The 25565-nt window shown below is 39.3% G+C and overlaps 2 protein-coding genes and 1 long non-coding RNA gene across 8 annotated transcripts; 1 reads left to right on the top strand and 2 right to left on the bottom strand.

Annotated features, from left to right (window-relative positions):
• Nucleotides 1-75: 75 nt before the first annotated feature.
• On the bottom strand, nucleotides 76-22769 carry hoxb3a (homeobox B3a). Of its 6 annotated transcripts, none has more exons than XM_007904367.2 (4): nucleotides 10154-10644; nucleotides 8273-8339; nucleotides 2599-3132; nucleotides 76-1738 (listed from the first exon to the last, which is right to left on the bottom strand). In XM_007904367.2, exons 3-4 carry the CDS (start codon nucleotides 3014-3016, stop codon nucleotides 975-977), a joined length of 1182 nt encoding a protein of 393 aa, XP_007902558.1. In that variant the 5' UTR covers nucleotides 3017-3132; nucleotides 8273-8339; nucleotides 10154-10644; the 3' UTR covers nucleotides 76-974. The 6 variants fall into 6 exon arrangements, with proteins under 6 accessions (XP_007902558.1, XP_007902552.1, XP_007902559.1 ...); XM_007904361.2 differs by having other exon boundaries at nucleotides 76-1741; XM_007904368.2 differs by lacking the exons at nucleotides 2599-3132; nucleotides 8273-8339; nucleotides 10154-10644 and adding exons at nucleotides 19518-19687; nucleotides 22711-22769 and having other exon boundaries at nucleotides 76-1741.
• LOC103185716 lies at nucleotides 12774-15910 on the top strand. Its single transcript, XR_488673.2, has 3 exons — nucleotides 12774-14521; nucleotides 14890-14992; nucleotides 15581-15910. It is a non-coding gene; the product is annotated as an uncharacterized LOC103185716 (long non-coding RNA).
• Nucleotides 21128-23299, bottom strand: hoxb4a (homeobox B4a). Its single transcript, XM_007904369.2, is given in 3 exon segments — nucleotides 21128-22323; nucleotides 22711-23076; nucleotides 23079-23299. Coding segments are annotated over 3 exon segments (729 nt in total). The 5' UTR covers nucleotides 23119-23299; the 3' UTR covers nucleotides 21128-22000.
• Between the last annotated feature and the right edge of the window lie 2266 nt (nucleotides 23300-25565).

Here is a 25565-nt window from a genome sequence, read left to right on the forward strand (position 1 = left end):
GTGTTGGGTTTTGGAGAGTGGAGGGTTCCATAATCTTCCTGTTATAATGGTAATATAACAACCCATACCATAACAGAATCTGATAACAGATTTATTCCAGAATTGTTTGGCAGACAACTCTCAGGAAGGAAAATAGCTACAAAGAAGGCAAGGGGGTCTCAGAAAGGAGAAATTCCTATTTTTTTTTCTAAATCAAGACTATACATTACTGTCCGATTCCGCCCTCATGCCTTCAGTATGACTAATTACATTATTTGTAGGTACATGGCAACAGAAAACTACATTTTCGTTTCTAGTTTACATAAACTAAAATAAACTTGTTTACCGTGACATGAACACAACTGCCTCGACAGGTAAATACTAAAAAGTACATTTTTTCAACTTTTTTTAATATATAAATACGTATTGTCGGGATAAATAATACAAAAAGAAATATTTTCCTGGCATTAATCCATAAATATATTTGAGTGTTCACCAGAATACACACATATTGAAGGACGCGCTATCCACTCAGTTCAAATACCTTCATGACTGAGTTGGAAGAAGTCACCTTTTATGGACTGTTTTTAACCCACTGAAATGTAAACGTTAAGTGCAATACAGGTGTCCGTAGGAAAAAAACAATCATCAGTAAATACTCTAAAAACATCTTTTCTTTTGCTTAATTTTAAAGGACAGAAGGTTTGTCCGTTTACCCTGTTTCACGTTAAGTCCAAGTAAGGGAGGGTGTGGAATTTTAGCAGTTGCATTACATAGTTAATGATTTAAGGGCTGTAATGGATTATGATAGACATTCTACATAGCGGGGGTTGGCGAGTGGGTAATGTACGCAACATATTAATAATATAAGACAAGAGTACATGGATACGAAATAGATGCTAAGAAGGGAATGGGCTGTAGAGATATTATGATAAAATGAAAAAAACAAGTGTTTTTATTTCTCTTTCTTAACGAAGCGTCCATCTTTGTGCCTGCTACAGATGGGTCAGCTTGGGAGCCTCTTGGATTCTTCCCTGAGAAGGATGATGCGTTGAAAGGTCTGTGTAGGTTGAATGAGGGTCACAAGGTCCATGGTGCTGACTGGCAGCCATCTGAGTGGCGCCGTTGTAGTCCATGTTTGTGGGTGGAGGGTGCGGAAGATGATTGAGGCCGAAGAGAGAAGGGCCAGAAGATGACATGGATTCCACATAGTTCCCGCCAACGTACACAGGACTTGCCTGCATGTTTGGAGTTCCGTAGTTGGTGTTGGCCTGCAGAACATGGGGGTCGTAATCTGGTGCAGTCCCAGTATATCTTTTCTGCTGCTGTGTCTGGCAATTTTTCATCGGGTTTTGGTAACTGCTGGGCATGGCATAAGCGTTCTGATGAGGTTTGCTGAAAGGTGGCGGTGAAGGGGCATCGTAGACAGAGTTGTTTGGAATTGAATGCATGGTGTTGACAAAGCCTCCGGGGGCCGGGACAGAGAGAGGTGGGCTTCCCGTGGGTGACTGTCCTCCAGAACCCACCATGCCTTTTGTCTTTTGATCTTTTTTGTATTTCATCCGGCGGTTCTGGAACCAGATTTTGATCTGACGTTCACTGAGGTTGAGCAGATTGGCCATCTCGACCCGTCGAGGCCTGCAAAGGTAACGGTTAAAGTGGAATTCCTTCTCCAGTTCCACTAGCTGCGCGCTCGTGTAGGCAGTGCGCGCTCTTTTGGAAGCTGAACCCGGCGGGCTTTTGTCCCCACTGACACTTTCTGCTGTGACCAATAAAATAAAGACAATTACCTCTTAAAATGAACCCATCATAACAGGACATTTCCCAATAAATGTAATAAATCTTGAAAAGAGAGACAGAGGCATCCCCTTTAACACATCAAGGGCCATCACTTCACATCCATGATTATTAAGCGTTCCATACCCCATATCCCACCTTACCCACCCGCCCACCCCCCTCCCTCCCCACACTTAGAAATATGATGTGGGATCCCCAGAGCTCAGACAATTGAACCATAATCATATTGACACAATGTTTGGAACAATATACTCTACAGTAAGAGTGATAAGGGTAAATAAGCTTGGGCAAATCGCAGTCAATGATGATTTTGCCAGAGCCACGTAGAATGAATGAAATACCCGCGAGAGACTCGTAATTATTCTTAGAAGCAAGAACTGTTACATTTGTGAGTATCGTGAGTTACTATTAGTACTTGCCTATATTTTATTTAGATACGTACATATATATCATATATATCTATCATAGCACTACTTTTGGCAATTTAACTTTCTAGTGGCACAGTCAACTGGCACTGAGTCCACTGAGCTATTTACAAAGCATCGATTTAATGTAATAAAAAATAATAACTTTCAATTTTTTAAAAAAAAATCAAACGATTAAGACGTGCCATTGCATGATTGAAAAAGGGGGCCGGATACCTTCACAGTACATTGTTATATTTACAATAATGGGTCGCAGGATTGGGAAAATTAGAAAATAGCAAGCTTGACTGCGTGTACTTAATGGTTTGATTTTTGGGGGTTGCGGTGGGATAAACAAAGTGTAGTCTTTTCATCTGGTGCTTTGGGTATTCAAAATCACAAAATAGACTGTAAGTACCTGTGCTGGGACAGCTGTTATTTTTCTGCTTGGACGCTTGTCGCGACTCTTTCATCCATGGGTATATCTGTTTGGTGAGGTTGGGTGTGGAGGTGTGGGAAGATTTGGGCAGACTCTTGCTGGTGCTTGCCTGTGTCGAGTTGTTGCTGGGGTTTTGGGGAGGTGACACAGGTGGAGGAGGTTGGTGGTGATCAGGGAGGCTGGAACGCATGCAGCTGCCATTGATGTCTTTAGATTTGGGATGTGGAACATTGGCACCAGCTGACTGCAGAGAGCAAGCAGACCTCTGGTAATCACTCTCGACGTGAGAAGATGGTGGGTAGGGCTGTTGAGCCACCTCATAGCTGAACCCATTTGCTCCCTGGTATATGTAACCACCGAATAGAGTAGAATTGTCGCAGTATGTCGTTTTTTGCATCTCGCAGTTTCCCAATATTTATTTCACAAACTGTCAGGGTCCTGACACCCTTATCGAATAACATTGGCAGCCCGATTCACGTGACGTTTTCTTCCAATAGCCTCTTGGCAGTTGACCTAAGGTTAGAAGAACCACACAATAATAGTGGAACGGCCATGGATCCATCTTACACACTCAAAAGGGAATGACATGAATAGCCTCCACCAAACACTACAGCAGATGCCATGTCTGATCATGTATCCTGGGTTATTCCTAATTTCGTTTCAAAAATCACGTTTACAGTGAACTCTGATCGGAAAACTACTAATTTCATCTACAGGAGAACCATCTGCAAAACTATTTGAACAGATATATTTATGGCTAAATGTTTCTGATCTGGGCACTGATCCAAACTCCGCTTTTGAAATCTAACAGTCCGTTTTATGAACTTTCTCAATTGGGCCAGTTGAACCAAAGTGTTTTGTTACGTTTTCTCTCTCTCTCGTGATTAAATGTCATGCTGTCAATTTGCTATATTAAAAATAGTGCTACCACCTAAAGCTAGGTTTCCATTCACCGTTACCAGGCTGCTAAATTCTCGCAATATGAGTGTACAGCGATCACTGCTGGTTGAGATTTTACGAAAACATCTGGTTTGAATAGAAGGAAATTTATGGACGTTTCAGTAGCTATGTTTTCAGACACCAATGTGAAACATACTTTATAGAGACCGTAATTTCTCGCTTAACAAGAGGATTTAAAAATTCACATCTTTACCTCCAAGCTAACGTACATCAAAACCAGAGATTATATTAAGACTTATGACACCCAGTTAAAAAAAAGTCAATACCAGGCGAATTCGTCTCGATTGCCCTTTTAATTCAAGTTATTTCCCCCTTTCGTTTTTCTCAATAAATAAAAATGTATTTTTAAGACGAGTTTCAAAAGAACATGCTCAAGGCGAAGGTGGAGAAGTGAGTTTTTCCAGCCCCTGTGTGACCGAGCGTGTGTCTGTGTGCAAACTGTGTTTTTCTTTAGCTCGTTTGGCCTTGCAGTATGTTAGGACTCTCTTCCCTTTCCCGGTTTATATAAAGCCCAGCCTAGATATCTATGATGGATCGACAAAGGATGGCAAACCTGAAAAACCGGGATTTGTGTTCTATGACCATGATTTGAACCTTTCTATCCCCCTCCCCCCCAAAAAAAGATAATAAGCACTGTCTTGGAACCTTCGACATAATTTGATGTATGAGGGGTCAGTCGGGTAATAAGTTTTTTTTTGAAAAAGCGGGGGCTCCCGAACCTTTTGGAGAGAGAGAATAGAGCGGCGAGACTTACCCAGGCAGCTCTCCCTCTCCCTCTCTCTCTCTCTGAAACAAAATACACATGGTTCTGATTTGTGCCTAAACTATACTGCCCGGCGATTGCCAATTTGTGTTTAAAAGTAGTTTCACTCTGACACACTTTTTTTTATGATCTTAAGCAGCTGCCAAATAACAAATCACAGTGTATAAATCTGGCAGTGATCCGCTCGAGAAATTCAGTACTTGATAGCACTTGTATTTATATAAAATATATAATCCCCATTCCTTAACTTGATAGCAAATATGGCTGAAAGATATTATGAAACATTTATCAGACTGGAATAGAGACGACCTAGATCCCGACTACCTGTCTTTTACATAAAACAGTTCTGTGCATAAAAAGGCACCAAATAGGATTTAGCCTTAAGGAAATTAATTTAATTTGCAGTTTAAATTAGCGAGGGTTTACTGTCAAATGGTTACAGCCTTGTAAATATATTAAGGTGCGTTTTAAAGAGGGAATTAAATAAAATACGTTGACAAAATCGATGTTGTCTCAGTGAACAATCAGATAATTAAATATGTATTATAGAAAACCCTCTGCAAATTCGTCTATTTTTTACAGCTTGATATATTCCGTATAGACCTTTGAAGTAAAAGGAAGAATGCGATAAAAAGAACATTAACAACATTCAGGCGAATAAAAAGCTAATTTCCATTGAAAGCGCGATTCCGGGAGTGNAAAAAAAGGAAATAAAAAACAGCCGCGATTTACGAGAAATATAATTGAAAAAAATACTCTTTTNAAAAAAAGGCGCATCTTATAATTCAGTGTTTAGATCTATGCCTACTTGTTTTTCCGATCTCTCACCGGGTCAGGGACGTGTCCGTTTGATTTATCTTTGTTCTACACGAGCAGATAATTTACAAATAAAATATACATTTAATTTCCATTCATTTCATTCAAACCTGGGGGACACGGCCAACCCTCGCAGACCCATTTCTCGCCCAGGGAAGGAAGGGGCTGCGAAGTTTTATTTACCAAACCACGCGTAAAATAATAATAATAATAATAATTTCTAATAGAATTAATTATCCGGTTTCAACCGAGTTCTCCGGATGCATTGGAGACAGAGGCGCAGTGCGAGGGAATGAAGCGTGACAGGAAAACTACCATTTTAAACGAATTGGGACCTGAAAGTTGCTGTTTAAAATGGTTCTTAAGCGTTGGTTTGAGAAATGTAGAGAAGCGGAAAAAAAACAGTCAAAAGCGCGCTGGGTTCGCCGCTTTGCCCACCATGTTTCAGAGGCACGATAAAACCTTCGCTCGTTTTTGCTCCATAATTCCAAAGCACACGACCTGCAAACCTAAAAAAATCCTGACACACATATTGCACAGAAAGGGCATTTGGCCGTCCAAAAAGTGCGCAAAAATTACAGGAAAACAGCCACAATAGGCGGTGTGACAACAATGGGTAAGTTATCCCGAGCCTCAGATTATGATGTCCCGTTACAGACGTGCACGTTAAATATGTCTCAAATCTCAACCTGAAAGCTGATTGAAAAAAAACAATCGAAATAAGCCCCCCGAAAAAGCACAGGGAAAAGGTTCCGCGCTGAATTCAGATGCTTATGTGAAACAGTCATTGCGTGAAAGGAAGCTATAAGCTTGTGAACTCTTCTTGAACCGAGATTGAAGTCATATGGTCATAAATCACTGGGACACATACTCCGCCATTCACGAGTGCTAGCCTATTTGAGTCCAGCTTACCTTAGCCGCTGACGATAGAAGCAGAGCAAGCCATAATATTTCAGATCCACCAAGCAATCAATAAGCAGGAGTTCCCAAATTCTTTTTTTAAAAAAGCAAGGAAGGATGAACCAGCTACTGTGGCGCTGAAATTCACTGGTTGGAGGCAACGGCAAAGGAAGGCGAGATGATACAGCTTGAAAGAACTGTAGAAAGCTCAAGGCTTGAATGGACAGCCCTGATATTATTGAGCCCCAGACTGGTACGCCCTACTCACAGATAACAATGGTTCGCAGCTTTAAAGAGCACACAGTAAACAGTAAAGAAAATCCATATTCGGTATGTTTCTTATGAGTATATGTATCTATACACATGAATATTAAAAGCACGTTTTTATATAAAAAGATTTCTTTGTCGGTGCAGGGTAAGGCAACGAGTGTTAATCCTCTCGAAACACAGCGTCACAAGTGAAAAATTATGCTAATTACCGACGTGCCGGACAGAGGCCTAGACAGGGATGGCAAGCTCGCTATTTGATTCACGTGTTTAGCAATTATATGTCAATCCAGGACAAAGTGAAACCTTTCACCATCGGGGACATTATTAATATAAACAGTGACTCCCCCCCCCCCCCCCCCCACCAGAGAAAAAAAACACGCAATGCACAAAATCCAGCAGAGATAAGATTATCACCTATTGCATTGTTGACTTAACTCGTGGTTGTGAATCAACAATTTATAATTTATTCACGGGGAAGAAGAAAAGTTTAGCGAGGAGCAGGGAGCGGTTGAAGGGTGGGAAATAAATGGACGGTGGGGCGGATAGCAGAGTTGGGGGTGGAAGTGGTGGGGGGGGGGGGGGCGGGGGGAGGAAGAGAGACATATCTGTGTATTTAACATGACCAGAGTACATGCAACAGTCTTCCTGCAAACTTTTTTTTATATGAATTGTGTGTTATAGTTATAGTCTCAAGAGGGTTTTAACACATAACAAAACAAATAACATATGTGTTATATATATATATATATATATATATATATATATACACCGCTTGGTGCACAGTGTAGAGAGTAAAAAGTCACAGAGTGGAGTCAATGTAGGAGCTATTCGGAGCTTAACCTCTTTTTTATGCATGCCACCGCTTCTGTCGTTTATGGCTACGTAAGATTTATGACTTCATGCACTCTCGCTGTAAACAGAGTAAAAGGGAAAGATGTTACACAAGTAGGTACATGAAAGGAAGGCCCGAACGGCGTAGGAGGCAAGGCTAGCGAAAGAATTTACATCTCTGCAACTTTTTTTTGCTGGCTTCACACACTTATTGTTTTAATTTTTTTTGCAACTGTGACTTTTCTTTCTCTGTGGTTGTGCTCTGCTCTCGGGGAATGTTTCTGGGTTCCCAGACCCTGCGAGACTCACGTATGTTTGGAGCGAGCGAGGCTGAAGTATTTTCTCTCGCTCTCTCTCTCTCTCTCTCTCTCTCGTTTTAAAACAAAGATCAACCTATACCACCAACACAGAGAAAGGTACGACTCCACAAAGCAGGACTCACTGCTGTGCTCATTGAGGACTGATTAAAGGAATCCGCATCTGCAGAAAAGGTTAGCGAGAAATTACTATAGAATTGCTTATCGGTCGATGGCTGCTGAGTGGATAATATAGCAAGTTTGCAAATTGTTCTACAAACTAGATGACCTCCTGGCTTCGCCATCTATTGTTCTGCCTGTAACCTCTACAACAGCGGCCGGGAGGGGAGTCAGCATTGCTGAGGTGATATCTACCGTGAACTTTCAAGGCTTGAAATTGAGAGGAAATAACTTGTTTTCATTTGTTACGGAAATTATATATATATATATATACTATATGTATTTCATCTTAAATATTTATGTGGCGAAGAAGTAAATTCTTCGAGCGAAGTGCCAGGAATACTTGTACAATCATCAATGTTTTTCCAAGTGCATATGCATTGTTCTCATTGAACTTATTCCACATTCATTCCACTTCACCAAGAGGATCACTAACCTTAACCATCCGCTCAACTTTAAAAACAACTCTGCAAACTTTACAGCGACAGCTATTTGTTTTTAAAGATGCTTTATTTCTGATCATGTGCTCATTATAGACTGTCATAAATATATCTACATCCAAAACCATCTGTCTCTATTTGCCTGTCCAGATAGCTATATGGACAGGCATCATGGAAATGATTCAGGGCTAACTTACCGCAAAAATCTTGCTACTTGCTGGCCAGAGGTAAAGGTGCTGATGGAGTTTTTATAAAGAGCAGCGACTGCAAAGTGAGGAAAAAGACAAGACCTTTGATTATGGAAATCGTTACAAAATCGAAGCCGTTGCACACGACCTCTGAGGAAATCGACAGGAGTACTCAATCCAATGACAGAGGAGGGGAGAAATCTAGAGCGTCAGGAATTAGCACAACATGCACAGCACGATGATGTGTGTGTGTGTATATATATATGTATGTGTATAAAATAAAGACAGAATTGTAGAGAATTGGAATCCAGGATCAGGAGCGAGTACTTTCACCCACATAGTGGTTTGTGGATCGACAAACTTCACAAACCAGAGTCTTGACATTTACATTCTAAATAACTGGCGATGCCTGTTTTGGTCAGGAGCTCTTCTTAAATTACTGGTGCAGTTGTATTCGCAATTAATCAATAAAACTATTTTTTCCGTAATTTTTTCTTTTGTGATTTGTTGTGTGTGTGAGTCGTGCATTACATGTATAGTTTAGACCCGACACTTCATTGAGGGCAACTAATTGTTTAGTTTTATTGCCTCTTTCCAATTACTGCTAGTTTATCTCTATTTAATAGCATCTCTATAATAGCATTCAGCCCGAATTTATTTACTATATTTCACCCAATGACCCGTGCAGATGATGGATTAAACGTTAAGCCTTCAAAGTAAAAAAAACTCACGAGAATCTTCCATTAAAAATCCGTTCTAACTTTTCAGTTTCCCCTTTTCTTTACTTTTATCGGTTGACTATAGTTTGATCAAACGAACTACAATGGTTTAAAAAGCGTCGGGTGGTTTTCCACTTAAAAACGAATTCTTCGTAATATGGTACCAGCCTTAAACAATTCTACTGTCGCTGATCTCTATATTAACATTTAAAAATGATATATTCGTTTCCTTTCTGCACGTCGCTGTTTCTGACTAAGAATAAAATATTCGTTGGTATATTTAACACAATGGCCTAGATTTCGGAAGATATAAATTGCACACAGGGCTGATCTGACCATTACCAGTGAGGGACATAACACAGTTTTAAATCAATGTTTTGTCCGAACCAACAATGTCAACATTTTTCGTGTATTGAAATGCTTACCTTTTTTTTACTATCGAATTACTTCCCTAGACATTTTATAAAGCATGAAACGCTTACAGTGAAAAAACGGAGGAGAAAATGGTTAGATTCATAATAATAAAGATTACATGTATGTATGTGGCCAAGTCCTAGTCCACTTAATAGAACAAAGGACCAGGATTCAGAAGCGGGTTAGTGCATATGTTTACTTGTTATTTTTAAGTGAACGAACGGTTCTATTTTTCATATGTTGCTAAACAAACATATGTTAAAATTATAAAGCGCTAAATGTACCCATAAATGCATTTTTGATGGCATTTATGGGCAAGGGTAGATTAAAAGGTGCGAATTCGACTCTGCTAAGCAGTAAAGCCCTACATTATTTACTTTGCCTGTGAAACAAAGCTTTCTGAACCATTAGTAGTTGTGTCTTTATTTTCTGAAATTCGTTTCTTTTCTGAAATGAAGGTGAAACGATTGTGTCTGAAGGAAAAGCGAGATGAAAGTTTATTTATTATTACTATTATATTACACAGAGGACGGGATTCTCGAACACACGCGGACGGAATTGTAGTTGAGAAAAGACGGTGAGAATTTGTTCTACCAACTAATGTACAGCCTTTTCAGTATCAGGAGGATATTTAAGCATCTGCAGTTGTGACGAAGTGGAGAAGAAAATAAAGGAAAAGAAATAAAGAATGTCTTGGCTCATTGTGACAGATATAAGCCTCTCTCTCAATGACCTTTGGTGAACAGCAATAACTCACCACATTAATGATCAATCAACGGGAAGTGTTTTGAAATGCCTCCAAAATAATAATCCGTCCCACTATCCCAGGCCTTCTTTGCGATTCCATATAATCCTCTATAAGAGACATTAACGCCAAAAGATATCGTCCCCTGACCCGATTTGTGTTTTTTTTTAAATGGCTTGCTTGTAAATAATCAGAGTACTGACTGGGTGATCACAGCCCGGAGAGAGAGAGAGAGAGAGAGAGAGAGGCGAAAGCCTTCCATCCAAGCACCAAAGTAATGCGCCTGGATTATGCATCCACGTGGTCAGTACGTCAACGTTTCCCCATTTTATACAGACTTTAGGAATTGTTAATTGAACTCGTGTTTTTCGCGTGAAGGAGCCTTGAAAATTCCAGCTTCCAGCATTTCCCAAAACTCTCCACTGGACCACCGAGGATCAGATGCGTTCTACACCTCCGTCGTTTTTTTTTTAAAAAAAAATAATTCTGCATTAAAGCTAAGAAAAAGGTAGGTTGGTGTTATTCTGAAACTTCCCATACTAATATAATTAGGTTGTTTTTAAAGTAATCCGGTTCAATAAATTTGGAGACTATTTTTTTCAGACGTTCTCTCCAGTTATAGCAACCCAGTTTTGATTTCTTTCCCCCAGAGAGAACATGATATGAAAAGCCTGCTTCGAATTAGAATTGATAACCTATGCTCCATGCCTATGATAGTGGGCATGGTTTACACCCACGCACAGACTTTTGAAAGAAATAGGGGGGACCTCAGAATTAAACGCCTTATTTATTCCTAACAGCCAAAAGATTGCCCCACAGCAAGTACACGATCTCTTGCAATGAGATCATACATTACACTGTAAAATTAACAGCATGCTTCACAGTTAAGCTAATGCCCTTTTAACTTTGAACAAAAAAAACCCAAACCAATCCACAGTTTATGTCGCAACTGTAAACCATAAATTACAATTCAGATTTTCGCATTAACTGGTTTTACTCAAGAACATTATGCAAACTCGCTTCTGCAATTCATACTAAACACGGAGAATAGGGATTTGAACAAGTTACAAAATTATGATTCGAACTGCACCATCGGAATCTCTGGATGTTACAACTGCAAATCTATAATCAGATATAACTTCCCATAATTAATAGATATTATATTTTGAGGGAAAACTTTCAATGTAATGATGGATTTTATATGTGTAAAAAAAAGGAGCAACATCGTATATACTGGCATTTTTTTTGCAGTAATTATTTTATATGACCTATTAATACATAAACGGTGCTGAATGTGACATTTGACCCGTGGCACAGTGACGTAACGCCTGGTTTACGCTGTATATAATTTGTTTTATTCCTTTCCCATTTCCCTTTCTGCTCCACCACGTGTCCACAGCAGCTCAAAGTGCAGAAATGAACGCGAAATTGGAAATTAAAAAAACAACTACGATAAATAAAATATGAAACAACGCAAAACGCTGTCTGTGGTTTGCCACAAAGGGATCCAGTGAGTTAGTGTACAAGTTGAACAGAGGGCCTTTGATCTGTGAAGCTAACCGGAATAGCAACACCCCCAGATCAGAAGCACCACAAAAGGCGAGATACAGAAGGAAACAGTTAATCTTTAATTAAGGGGCTTGCAAGCCACTGTTTTTTAACAAATGTCCCATTGCCTACCATGTGAACGCATTTCTGATTAGTCCGAATGTAATGGATTGTGTGAAAAGGAAGAAAAGAGGCACCAAAGAACAAGATTTGCGGTTTGTTAGACATGACCATAAAGGCCAACAAATGTAGTAAAACAGTCGGTTCTGTTTAATGGCAGATATATTTTGCCGCCTACAGTTTGGACTGGGTTCCTCGGCATATTATTAACCATTTCGTAGATTTTCATTCGGCTGCAGGCTGATGTAAAATAATTTTAGGTGGGGGGGTGGGGGGGGCGGTGGTTATTCAAAGCAATGTTCTGCTCAAATCAGAGGCAGGGTTATCGTTTCCCGTCTAGCTGAGAAATATGCCTTAGGAAATCGAAGCCTATTAAAATATTTTTCTTTAACAAAATATCCCAGGAGACTCGGAATGATTGTTACTATTTTAAGACATAATTCTATTTTTCTACACTGTCAGTTCATGCTCCAGAATTGCAACGCAATCGATTACTGATACCTTTATGCAGTGATTGGTAAAATAGAATTCACCTTTCAATGCATAAAAGTAGAATTAAACAATCCTAGACTACGAGAAATGTTATCTTATCATATTTTTTAAATGAAAAGGCCAGATACAAACTATGGCAACTTTTAAGAAGGTATGTGTGTAGTTGAAAACTAAGAAGTCGAAAACTACAATAAGTAACCACAGCTTTCTCCGGTCATAAATCATGTTCCCATATATCTTGTGGATAACACCCTAACCAAAAATGCTTTTGAAGTCGCTTACAACTTCAGATGTGTCAATAGTCATCAAACGTACGCTAAAACCAAACGTTTAACAGTTTTAAGATCTTTCCCAAAGTTTTAGGGGGAGAAGGCGTTTTCAGACGTATTTTCATCACCTTCTCAAATGGGACGGGGGTGGTGGTGGTGGTGGGGGGGGGGTGTGTGGGGGGGGTGGTGGCACGTCTGTCTTAATCCGTTACACACACACACCACACGTTAGCAACAGTTCACTAAAAGCAAAGGAAAATCCACTCTCTGATGTCAAGCTATGACCCATTAATTATTGATTGCATTGGAATTCAGCGTTAGTTGCACATAAATTCACTTACCTGTTGGATCACTGCATTGGAACTATGGAAAAAGATCAGTGGATTTTGAAATTTACTCTCAGGTGTTTGGGTACACCAATAGGCGTATTTGCACCCCAGTGAAACAAGACGCATTCTAGAAAATTCTGGGAATGTTATCCAATCATGAATTACCTGACAGGATTGAAATCAACTAGCAATCGTTGGGGGAAGGCATTTTAACTTTATATACCTCTTAGTTTTAATATAATGGTGCGCAAAATTCAGACAGAAAACGCACGCGACCTGCTGTTGAATGTTTGTGAATGTTTTGCAAGTGCTACAAAAGAAACAAATAGAATCTCTTATAGAATATCAATCATGAAGCAAAGATAGATCGCTGCCAATAACCTAAGAATCCGAAAAACGTTCCGTGGAACATACATAAGGATATGGGTAAACGTGTCCAATTGGAACTGGCTTGTGCAATGCAACGAGAAAAGTGATGCCATATGAGTTCAGTGGAGGGCAGAATCAGGAGTTTCACTATCAGCCTTCGCCTAAACTAAGATTAAATATGCAAAGGGACAGAAAGCAGTAAATGTTTGGTCTATTGCTATACACAATCACACGGATCCCATTCAGTGTTGACTGCGCTTATTAAAATCCGTTTTCCAATGAGTTATTTCTGTAATTTGTTAACATAAAAAATCTCGATTCTTGCAAAACATTATTTTCGGAACATCACGTTTCAAAGTTAGGTGACGAGTAAATGAAGTACCACCACCTCAACCAGTTTTATTCCCCACATTTCACAGTTTAAATAATGTCTCCTTTGGGACCGCATATGTTTCAATGTAGGGAGATTGGAAATAGTTGAGATATTTTGACCAAAATCTGGATTACTGGAGGTGTTTGAGACCTTCTTTGGAAAATAACTATTGTGACAATCATAAAAAACGACAAGGTCATAAAATTTTAAGCGTGATTCTCTAGTGAACAGAAAAAGAGGAAATGGGTTTAATTTTTTTTGTTAGCATTTCAAGAGCAGAGGTTAGGGCCACAGCATTTTACTATTTTAGTCTTAGACTGCAAACATCCACAGGTCTCGGCAGAGCAGCAATATAATTTATTACACTTGTCTTTACTATAGCTAATTTGGTCAGTTGGCGAGAGGTGTTGAAACGCTATGACTTATAAATCGAGGAACTTTCACGGACTACTCTTTCACGTACCTCATTTAAATATATATGTATTTTTTTTAAAAAGTCAGATTCCATTTTACCATAACAAACACAACGCATATTGACCCAGGCATGTTACATCCATTCAACATAGTATTCCAAATGGTAATTTTCTACCGAATTTATATTATTTAGTGATTTATATTATCGTGCGTCTCTCGTTTAATGTGTGAATTTTCTTTTGACTTTTTTTGTTCATTGTCTTTCTCCTTTAAGGGACAGCGTGAAGAGTTCCACAACTGCTCCCAGAAAATAAAAGGAGTTTTTATTTATAAATTTACGGGGTAAAGACTTTTCTGGGGTTGACGTAAAATGTCACTGTTTAAATATTAGGAAACATGAGTAGGTTGCACCGTGGTCCAATCCTCTGCTTCGTCATGGTTTGGTACAGTTCCCGGGGAGAAAAAGGTATTGTAATTTTTCATCAGTTTTAAATAGCCTTGCAAAGTCTACAAAGTATATGAGCTGAAAGAACGATCATGATTTATTATGGGGAGTATAATTACCTCTATATTAAATAACCATCTTAGAAACATAACGCTTACTCTTGACTGCGTGGCTTCGTGCAAACGTGACAGTTCTCGTGACGCTAAAACATTAAAGTTTATCCCATCGGTTTAAAGGATGTCATCAACACTGATGAAAGGGGGAATTAGCAGGAGAAAACATATAGAGTGTAAGAGGGTGGAGCCGGCCACTACAAACCCTCACTCCTCGAATTCGTTCGCAATTTTTTAAAATATACTTTTCTACAATTGTATTCTTGTTTCATGCAGATGAATACAATCTATAGGAGAGAGAAAAAGAGACGGTGATCATTTAAACAAGAACTGGCATTTCTCGATCAGTGGTGCTGGAATAAAATTGGAAAATGTTCTGGTCAGTACTCTCTGCATGTTGTCTTTCGTCCTATCTGCGCTATTGGGGGTTTGCACCCTTCAATATATTCGTTTTGGCTCCTCTCCTTGATTTCTATACAAAGCAGTGAACCGCTAGTTAAAGAGAAGCTGACGAACAAAGCGTTGAAGAGGTGGGGTTTTGTTCAGTGAATCTCTGCGCCATTGTCAGGGTTGTTTTATAGCACAGTTACGGTATTTAAATAAGAGAGGTGTAAATTCAAAGCAACAGAACAAACATCGTTGAAGGATTTAATTTTTTTGGAGTGAAAGAGCCTATTTTGCCTTTCCCTAGCCTAAATTATTGAATATATATATTTTTAAATCGGATTCTGTAATGAGTGTCTGTTAACGAATGCCAACATGATCCATCTTCGCTGAGGGCATCGAGTCACATTATTTTTCCATTTTGGTTCTGGGACTTATCAATTAATAAAGCCCCATTGAAACCAGGGTCAGACTTACAAGGAAATTTACACATCTCTGCTTTGGAAGCTGAGCAATATCCAATTGTGTTCATAGATCGATTTTCTAATGCTTTCTTTTTGTTGTTTTTTTTTGCTTTTCTCAGAAGCTTTTGGAAAATGAAGAAAATCGACATCTTCGAAGTTTGTCAATCTTTGAAGGAATTTTGTGGCTTCATACTGTGTTCTCATTTAAAGGACACAACTGCTATTCAGATTGAGAAAACACAGATATTACGTTGTGTTACTGACCAAAGTAGCCTTTTTCAATCAAGTTCTGTAGCTATTCTGTTTCACTCCATGCAAATATGTGTTTATTTACTGTATACATATAATATCTGCATACATAAGAGAACAGCATCGTATATATCTTGTTGGTCAAAATTGTCCTGAACTAGCGTAATTACTATAACGTTTCATAAAATTCTATATCTATATATTTTTTGTTGAATCTTACTTTTGCTGAATAATATCTTAACCAATGAAAAATAATATTTTATACCTTTCACATCATCATAATTGTTAACTGATCTTAAGCAGCCCCTGAAAAGAAGAGGACAGTTGTGCTGACAAAGAATCCGAATCTACTGGAAGAGACGCGTGTATCAGTAGGGATAGTCCACGCCGACTGTAACCATTAATATTTAATGTCAATCAGTGGGTTATACTAATTTTACAACATAAAGGTTTGCACTAACGATCGGTGTTAAATGTTACGTTGCTATTAATGGCTTTAGCTTGACTGGCTGGCGTCCAATCAGAGAATAATAGAAGCGAGCCTTATAGAAGTCTGTTAGTCTTTGCTCATTTTCAAAATTGGGTTTACAATTCATTTCAGGTCACCCCAAGCACCTCCTTTACTAGGTTTTTATTCCAATGAGACGTTCCGTTTTAAAGAATTCATACAAAACTCTCCATAATTGGTAATCACGGATACTGTAATTTAAGACCCCCAGCTATAGCTTTCATATTATCCTCTGATCTATTGCTACAAATCGCCCGCAATAATCAGCTCTGGGGAGAGTATTACAGTCCTTCCTCATTCCTGAATATCATCACTTGCACATCATTCTCAAAGCGTGATTTATAACACAGGCGAACATAAACAACACACAACTTACACACACAATGGCATCCATAGTGGCGCTGACATATTTTGCAATAAATCAAGGTACAAAAGGGAAGAGGGAAAACGAGCAAATATCAATGAAAAATAAGGAAATAAACAAACGTAGCACCGCGGTAACTCGGAAAAGAAAACTGAAGGAAAGAAAGACGCCATTCGTCAGATTTTATGGCAATCTTAAAAACATAAATAACACGCATAATATTTACATAGATGGACACGAGGCAGTGCGGTTGTACTTACAATAAACCAGCCCACGGTGTGTGCCTCTTCCCAAAATTGTTTTATTCCAGCCTCTCTTGTTATAGGCTTGTTTTTAAAAGGACAGTAGAGTTTCACGTCAGACACAGGGAAACCATGTCGGCGATTTACGGACGAATACATATCTATTCTGCAACAGCTGCATTAATTATTTAATGAGTCACGTGACTGAGGGGGAAGGGGGGGATTTCAAATTCATACTCCAAGGAGAAGACTGACCTTCCACTCGAAGAGCAGAGTTTCTTTAATAGCCTCCCTCTTAAACATAGTATTGGTGTGGCTCATTGTCTCTGTTTAAACAAAGGGGGCAACAGAGGATTTGTGGTAAGTTGGTTGGGGTTTAGGGACAAGTGTGAACATATAGGAACTAAATGTATTAAGTACATTGTGAGCTTCCAAAGTCCCATATTTCGCATCTTGATTCGGTTCTTCCAAGTCACAGCACATGCTTCTACATAGTATTGTGTTGTGCAACGGGAACCGATTCATTATATGCACCAGAGTTGGAGTAATGCTGCCGGGTTATCGGATCCCTGCGTGCGTTGCACTAATGCATTTTATCGCAAGTTTAGTTTATCATTTCATTGACTTTCCTCTTCAACTTTTTAGTGGATTTGTGTAACTCCCGTCTGCTTCCTGCCTATGGCTTAGCTGCTGAGGCAATACAGTGCGAAGGCATTGTTTCATCCTCACAAGAGGAACCACACTTTACAGTCAGTCACACGGTCGCTTCTCCAATCTTTACAAAGCCAGCAACCAATCGCTAACTAACACAAAGGTCATAGTAAAAATCCTCATCCTTCAGAACATATGCTTTCTGAAAGCAAAATTTGAATGAAATCCACGTTTAAAGGAGGGAGACTTTGTTCTCTAAGATCTCAGTTGTTTTAAGAGAACCGTGTCAGAGAGACAGTGTGTGTGTGTGTGTGTGCGGGAGTGGGGTGGGGGGGGGGGGGGGGGGGGAGGGATCTTACACTTATTTCTGGTGGCAATAATGTTAAAACAATAATCGTAATGGGAAACGTGTCCCCAGAAACCGATTCGACACAGTTGTACATACCTACAGTCGCGTTTCAACCTACAAATTGTGGCTGCTTCCCGAAACACAGGCGCCTAAGATCAATTGTGGCAACTTATGCGAAGAATAACGATTATTTCGTTGCAGAAATGAACCGAAACGTTATAGTAAACATCAATTTATCAATTAAGAATATTAAACTAATTATGCATGTTATATAAATATAATCATAAAAGTATTATTCCTGGGTGCGCCATACTTACGTTAACACCTCGTTAATAATATTATGAAAAATAGTTTTTTTTTAAAAAGATCGATTTCGCTTATAGCATTAATGGCGGGAAGTGTAATGTAAGTACAAATTCCACTTACGAAAGGGAAAAGAATGTTACAGTATACAATATATTTCCAGATATTCATTTATATTTTAAAATTCAAATTTTCCGGCTTTTCTACGCCGGAATGATCCTTTCGCTGCTTCGATTACATTTCTGTTACATAAAAATACAATTGATCTATCATAAAATGAGAACCAAGGAACGTAATGCATTTAACCTACGCCTCGGTTACACGCACCCTCTTCCAGAACTTGTACTTGATAATAATTGTTTATTTTTATTGTGGTAAAAGCAGTGTGTGTTTTACGGTTGGAAAAGTAAATCAAGCAGCAGCAATAAGGTTCCCATTTAAGCGTTCGAGTAAATTGCCACTGGTTAGCGAAGGCAGGTTAATATTAGCTCGCACATTTCACACACCATATTTTTGCAAGGGGAATGTGATCCTTTCTTTATTTTTTTTTAAAAACGTACTGCATTTAAGAGGGAAATGCTGTGTTTGGAAAGAAACAAACCACATTTCCCATAACAACCTTACAACCAAGTAAAAGCGCCAACAATTCTACATTTTGCTCAGTCGTTTAGACAAAGTGAGGCAACGAGACAATGGCTCCGCTCCATCCATTGTGTCTCCGATTTTAAGACACTTCACTTGAAGGTGTGTAACGTGTGTGTGTGTGTGTGTGTGTGTGTGTAGGGGGGGGGGGGGGAGAGCATTCAACGTTTAACTTTATTTCATATTGATGATTTTTTTAAAGGAAGACCAACGATACGCAATCCCAGGGCGTGCATTGACTTACTTTTTCTTTAAATGCAAACTGAGATACTCGCACTCAGCAAAGGCTAACAAAACACAGCTACGTTGGAGTCAACGGAGCACAGATTTTTAGTCCAGTGAACGAGCGTTAACCCTGGTGTGTTTTATATCCTTGAGCATTGGGAATGTTCAGATAGAACAGAGTCCTGTCTTAAAGGTCAAGGGTTTCAGGGGTCAGACTGCTAGTATAAAAACAGCTAATCGGATAGAAAAGTTGCCCTCTCAATGAACCTTTCTGCCCGGCACGATGACTGACCAACACAGGCACTGGTTTTATTTCAATGCAACGCTTTTTTAAAAAACGCTTTTTTTGAAATAAAAAACCGCCAAAAGATATTTAGCAACCCATAACTTTGAACCAGACTTTGCAATTGATGCATGTTACTGTGGGTTTGGAGATATTCCGAATCGGTGTAGCTTCACAGACAACTGGGTTAAGAGCATTCAAACAGTATGATGTCAGCCAAAATGATTTTTTTTCTGTTACCTTTAGTTTCACCATCTCCCGATCTCGAGAACTGAGCATTTTCACGATTTTTAATCATAGCTGAGAAAGAATCGTCCAAGCTGACTGACAAATCCCAGGCTGCCCACATATTTCTGAAGAAAACTGGAGGAGCTTCACTATTTTTCCCCGAGACGACCCGTCCAGATTTGCTGTTGAATAACAATGGGAGAAGTATTTAAAGAAAGAAGTGATTAATGATTTCAAGTTAATTCTCGCATTTTCAGAAGTGCTCTGGCTACAAATAATGCCTGTGAACTTTAGTTCTATAGCCTGTATTCAGAGCCTTTGGGAACAAGCTTGTGGAAGGCTACAGGACTGACTGCCCAGTGACTGTGAGAATAAAGCAAACTGCACCTATTTCGGGGCAGTCAATGGACAACACTGGTTTACTTTATCACCTTATAGCCTTTAAGATATTTACAATAATACTTCAGAACGAAAATGTTACATGTGCAAGATTTAAAATAAGCCTTCAAAAAGCCTGATTTTTTTTATTCCTGCCAGGATGATTACACGCACACACACAATAGTGTATATGGGGATTTCTTAGATAAGTATAAATAATCGAGTACAAATCTTTGCGTTGTCTTTAAAAGCAATCGTGGCTCATGTTTTCCTTCTTGTCTTTTTGCCACAATTGAATATGTAGATCCTTTTAGTGCGCTATTGAAATCGAAAACTTTACTAGTTGACGATTTATCAAAAAGACCACATTTGCCCTATTATGATCAATAGTGCCTTCTGATTTACATTTGAAATGAAGGCTGACACGGTGGTGACTTTACAACAGTGTAGTGTTAAATGAAACGTTTGAACCAAAACGCTGGAACCTACAGCTCAAAATCCTTAAAGCATTGACTTATTGTAATGTATCAGAACATTGCACATCGATGTGCATCTCAGCTGATAATTCTGGTTACTGATATTCTATATGGTGTGATTTTCCGCTCCCAGATTGTACATGCAATATGTTATACCAAAAGAAATTAAAATTAACACAGAGCTTCATCTGACAAAAGAGGTCATTTGTCTCCTTGATTATCTATTTACTTGTCAAAGCCTGAACCATTAAACCATCGAATCCCTTTCTAATATATAAACACGTACGCACAAAGGAAAGATACTTCAAAAATGGAACAAATGGATTCAACATCCAAACATTAGAGAAATCCAAAGATGCTAACGATGCACGTAAAGCTAAAGTTAATGAAAACACATAGTCAAATTAAACGGACAAACCTCCCTTCAAAAAAATCCTTTCTTTGTTTTTAAAAACAAACGTATTAAAATATCATGAGTCTGCACTGATGTACCAGCTGAGGAAACTTAACGTTGTAAGTCTAAATCTTGGTCATGTCTTAAGCTTCCCTTTTGCCATTTTTTTTGCAGAGTTAATGTCCTTTGTTTCCGCCCCTCACCCCCCCCCGCCAACCCCCCTCCCCCACCCCCCCCCACCCCACCACCACCACCACCACCACACACACACACACACACATAGATAGATAGACAGCATTGAGGTCTGAGATACACTTCGTTATGGTAAAATCTCATCCATTGATTGCAGTGTAAGAAAGACAAAGGAAAATATAGACCTTGAAAATTTTATTTAAATTATTAATATTTACACGTATTTTGGTTTGGATGACAGTCTACAGAACAATGTGAGGGCATAGACTGTTGACGATAAAACAGACCCCTATGGGCCCAATGTAGTGGCTGCTAAACTTCATAGCCTGGAATGTCATAAAGAGTGATGAGAAAACTAAAACAGCTTATCTATCTATCTTCCACCCTTGGCTTTCTGAAAAAGTACATTCTGTTAATACGACCAGAGACAAGTACTGTACATTTGCTGTACAAATCACATGCAATATTAAAAAAAACATTTTAAATAACCTTGCTCTTAAAATTTATTCCTACATATGGTTTTGTGCATTTTTTTCAAAAAATCCAACCACACACGTTTTTATTGGCACCAAAAGAAATGCATTTGGGAGCTTGAGGAAATGGATCACACATGAAAATAATGTTCAAAAGAAAGTGTTCCAAGTGATGTCAAACTTTAAACCATGAGACCTATTTTTTTCCAAATCTTTGCTTCAGCTTTCTTGGTGCAGGCTTGTTTTGTGAGGAAGAGAAGACAGTTTGTCATCCTACGTTGACGAAACGGAGCCTCATTTATTAAAGTGTTCGTTTGCTGTCGAGGTAATCGTAGGCATAGGGTTCATCCTTTGTACCACCAAGTAAACATGACAAATGGGAAGCCTTTGGCATGATTAAAGATGAAACGAGAATTGATCTTTACCAGCCTCTTCTGAAAACTACTATCTACAATTGTACGTTCAATAGGAGGGGTGAAATCTGGATATTTACAGTTTAGACTTTGCCCCTTATAAATAAACAGTGTCGCAGTTAAAATCCTATGTTTGTGTGCTTATATGAATTTCTTCCCACGTGGGCAGCTATAAACTGGCTGTTGGTCCATTTGCCTCATGATTCTGAGAGGTTCCTTGTGAGTGATTATTTCCAGAAGCAGTCGATGAGCCTGTTGTAGACCTGATTTTGGTATTTGGCAACTTGTGATCTTTTTTCCATTTCATTCGCCTGTTCTGGAACCATATTTTAATCTGTCGTTCGGACAGGCAAAGATTATGAGCTATTTCCACCCTTCGCCTCCGGGTTAGGTACCGATTAAAATGAAACTCCTTTTCCAGCTCTAGAACTTGCTGCCTGGTGTAAGCAGTGCGGGAGCGTTTCATTTCCCCTCCTTTGCAATTAGGGTTCACTGAACAAAAAGCAACAACACAGAAAGAAATAACTGACTGAACAACTGACTGAACAACATCAACCTCATACGGAATAACAGGGTTGCATGGAAACATTAGCATTAGATCAAAAATTTAAGGGAAACGTAAAAAAAAGAAGTTCACATCTACACTATTATTAAAGACAAAAAAAGTAAGTGTTCAAAGAAAGCGATCTGTGCGGCTAGGATACAACACATCAAAGGCGCATGGCCAGAAGTGTCTTCGTACAGCAATAAAAATTTATGGAGGATGTAATTACTAACCCCCAGATAGGCGATTGTAAATCTAAAGCATGACTATTACAATGGGTGCTTGCAATAGATCCCAGGCTTCCAGGTGGTAAAAAGCGAAGGCACACTACTCACCGATGTTTATATGTACTTTCTTCATCCATGGATAAACCACGGGCTCTTTGGAGCAAGAAGTGTTTTGGTTGCTGGTGACCTGACTGCAAGAGGGCGGTGGGCTTGGAGTCACCGGTTCACAGTGGTGCCCGCGTTTGGCTAAGTGGTCCTGCAGGCCGGTCTGCGATTGCCCGTGACCCCTGGGCGCCACGATTTGCTCGCCAGAGCCCTGGATGTTGCTGCAGGAGGAATAGCGTTGGTCAGCGCTGTACGCTGACCGTGGGTACATCGGCTCATGCTGAAACCCCGGCTCCCGCGCACGACTGTAGTATTCCGGAGACTGACTTGGCAGGTAATCGCTCTGCAAATACTCTTCACACGGTGGAACTTCGGGTCCACATAGTTAGAGTTAATCAAAAACGAACTCATGACCTTTAATATCTGAAATGCAAAATAACTCAAAAATGTTTTCCACCCAGTCGTTTTTTCCTGTTTCGTAAACCCTCCCACTTACTGTCAAGTGAACAAAGTTGGTGGTTCATGTGACCCTGACAGCCAATGGCAGCTCCAGCTCCATTCCCGGATAAGGAAATAGAATCGGGCGTTGGATGCTCCGAGCGTCTCCTTTAAGCATTTTTTTGATTACAAATATTAATGCTATTTTTTTAGAGAGAGAGAGAGAGAGAGAGAGCCCGGAACTTAGCAAAACCACACAAGTTTTTAAATAGGTTTTGCTCACGCCCTTGCCAGAAGTTCAATCGGGCTCACAATGCGACCACATTGTATAAGTATTTATCTTCTTTGTCAGTTCTCCGTTCAGATGGTTCTTTCATTCTTTCTGAGTCAAAAATCTTTTTTTTTTTTTAAAAATTATGTAAAATTATCTGATATGTTAGAAATTTCCGCAGCGTGATTCGTTTATTTTAATGTCGGGTGCAAAAAGCTCTGTGCAGGGCCGGAGGGTGGGGGTGGGGGGGGGGGGGGGGGGTGGCGCACGCACGGCTTGCCTGGCAAAGACGAATTGGGCTTCTTTGGATCAATAGAAAATTCATCAACTAATTCAGGGCGCCCAGTCAACAAAATTACATTTCGCAGTGCATTAGATGGACGATTTTCAACCAGGACAACTCTTGTTTAAACTAGTCTGCTCGCACCATTTAAACCCCCCGCACACTTATATAAGATCGAATCATTTCCCAGGTGACGATCACATCCAAGTCTAAACGAAGTTATGGATGTTCAATTAAGTAGATCACCATAAAGTGTGCGCGGAATGTGAATAGAGTCCGATCTTGTCCTATATTTAATCGGTTTTGTTGGTCGCAATTATACAGGGATCAATATATCCAAATAATGCTAGACTATCCTTTTGCAAGCGCCTGGTCTTGGGCTCTCAGAGATGAATTTAAAAAGTGTCACAGACGATGGTTGTTGGTTTAATTTCAAATGTTAAATAAAAACCTGAGAAAAACTAAAAGAAATTTTAAAAACCCAGATTTCCATGTACGTTTATTGCAATTGTGAGATTTCAATACAATTCCGTGAAGTATTCAGCGAACGACATACATTTTACATGGAGCTGATACAATCAGCTTTGAAATGATTAATTTATAAAACATGCAAAACCTTTAGCTCTGACCTTTTCGAAACGGAGGAATGCGCGGGAATATCGAAAAAGGTAAATTACAGTCCATATTCAAGTGACGTAGTAAATGTAACACAACGGAGGATTAAGAGTTATTATAACAAGATAACAGAGGGACGAGGATAGCACACCGTCACTGCGCATAATTTCACACGACAGAGACAGGTACCTGCATGCAGATGCTGCTTTTCTTTAAAACATTAGCGATTTGTAGAAATAAAAAAACTGGATCTAAATGTTGTACGTTCTTCCGTTCTTCCGAAGGAATGTTGTAGCGTTTGTGTCGACTACATACTCCCCTAGATACGAATTTGCGACCACAATTTTGTCAACACAAATTCGGATCTACAGGGTATATATAGAGGACAGGCAAGTCATAGTTTCAGCAGTTTTGTACTTCTGATATGATATAGAATCACCCCGGGACATTATTTGCATGGCAGGAATTTATAGACAGACAATTTGGAAGGAATTCCTTCCCGTATTTTATTGAGTAGAACGCAATTCAATTAAGTTTCACGTCGAAATGTAAATGATACAGGTTGGTTAAGGTTTAAAAAAGACAGTTCTGATGTAAATATTTAGGAAGACTTTAGGAAATTCAGCGCAGAGACTCACTTACTGGAGTTCCGTCCAATAACGGCTATAACAAGTTTAAAGCAGATGAGATGTGTGATGATTTGTAAAAGTTTGTTTGCGACTGAAACCAGGGCAAAAAAAAAGTTGTTTTTGAATTTATTCAAACCTCCTGCACAGGAGCACTGGACGAGATTAGATATATGGAGTCTTTGGCCGTATAACTCTGACAGTACATAAGAAAAAAACATGTTCCCTTCTTCGATATTCTTTTCTAAAAGAGTGTAACTATGGTTTACTGGGCTGATTTATAGTTCTGTGGCTTAGCGCCAATGGGAGCATGAATCGCCTCAACTCTTTTTTTTTAAAAAAAGGGAAATACATTTGAACCCATGGAATCGCCGTGGTAACTTCTTCACAACATTTCGGAAACTTTGCCAGTTTCAAATCATTTACGGTTAAGAAGCATAATTGCCAACTGGCTTCAACCCGGTATGTTCATGGGAGGAGGATGCTGTTTACAACAAGCGAAGTGGATCAAAAGACTCGAGTGGCAATAAATGTGAAAATACTGTAGGGTAGAAACATCAATCAGAGAGACGCTTTAAATCTCCGGCGAACCTAAATAGATTCTGTAATTTTTTTTGAAAAAAAC

Source organism: Callorhinchus milii, unplaced genomic scaffold, assembly GCF_018977255.1.
Source record: "Callorhinchus milii isolate IMCB2004 unplaced genomic scaffold, IMCB_Cmil_1.0 Scaffold23, whole genome shotgun sequence".
In the NCBI taxonomy this organism is placed as follows: Eukaryota; Metazoa; Chordata; class Chondrichthyes; order Chimaeriformes; family Callorhinchidae; genus Callorhinchus; species Callorhinchus milii.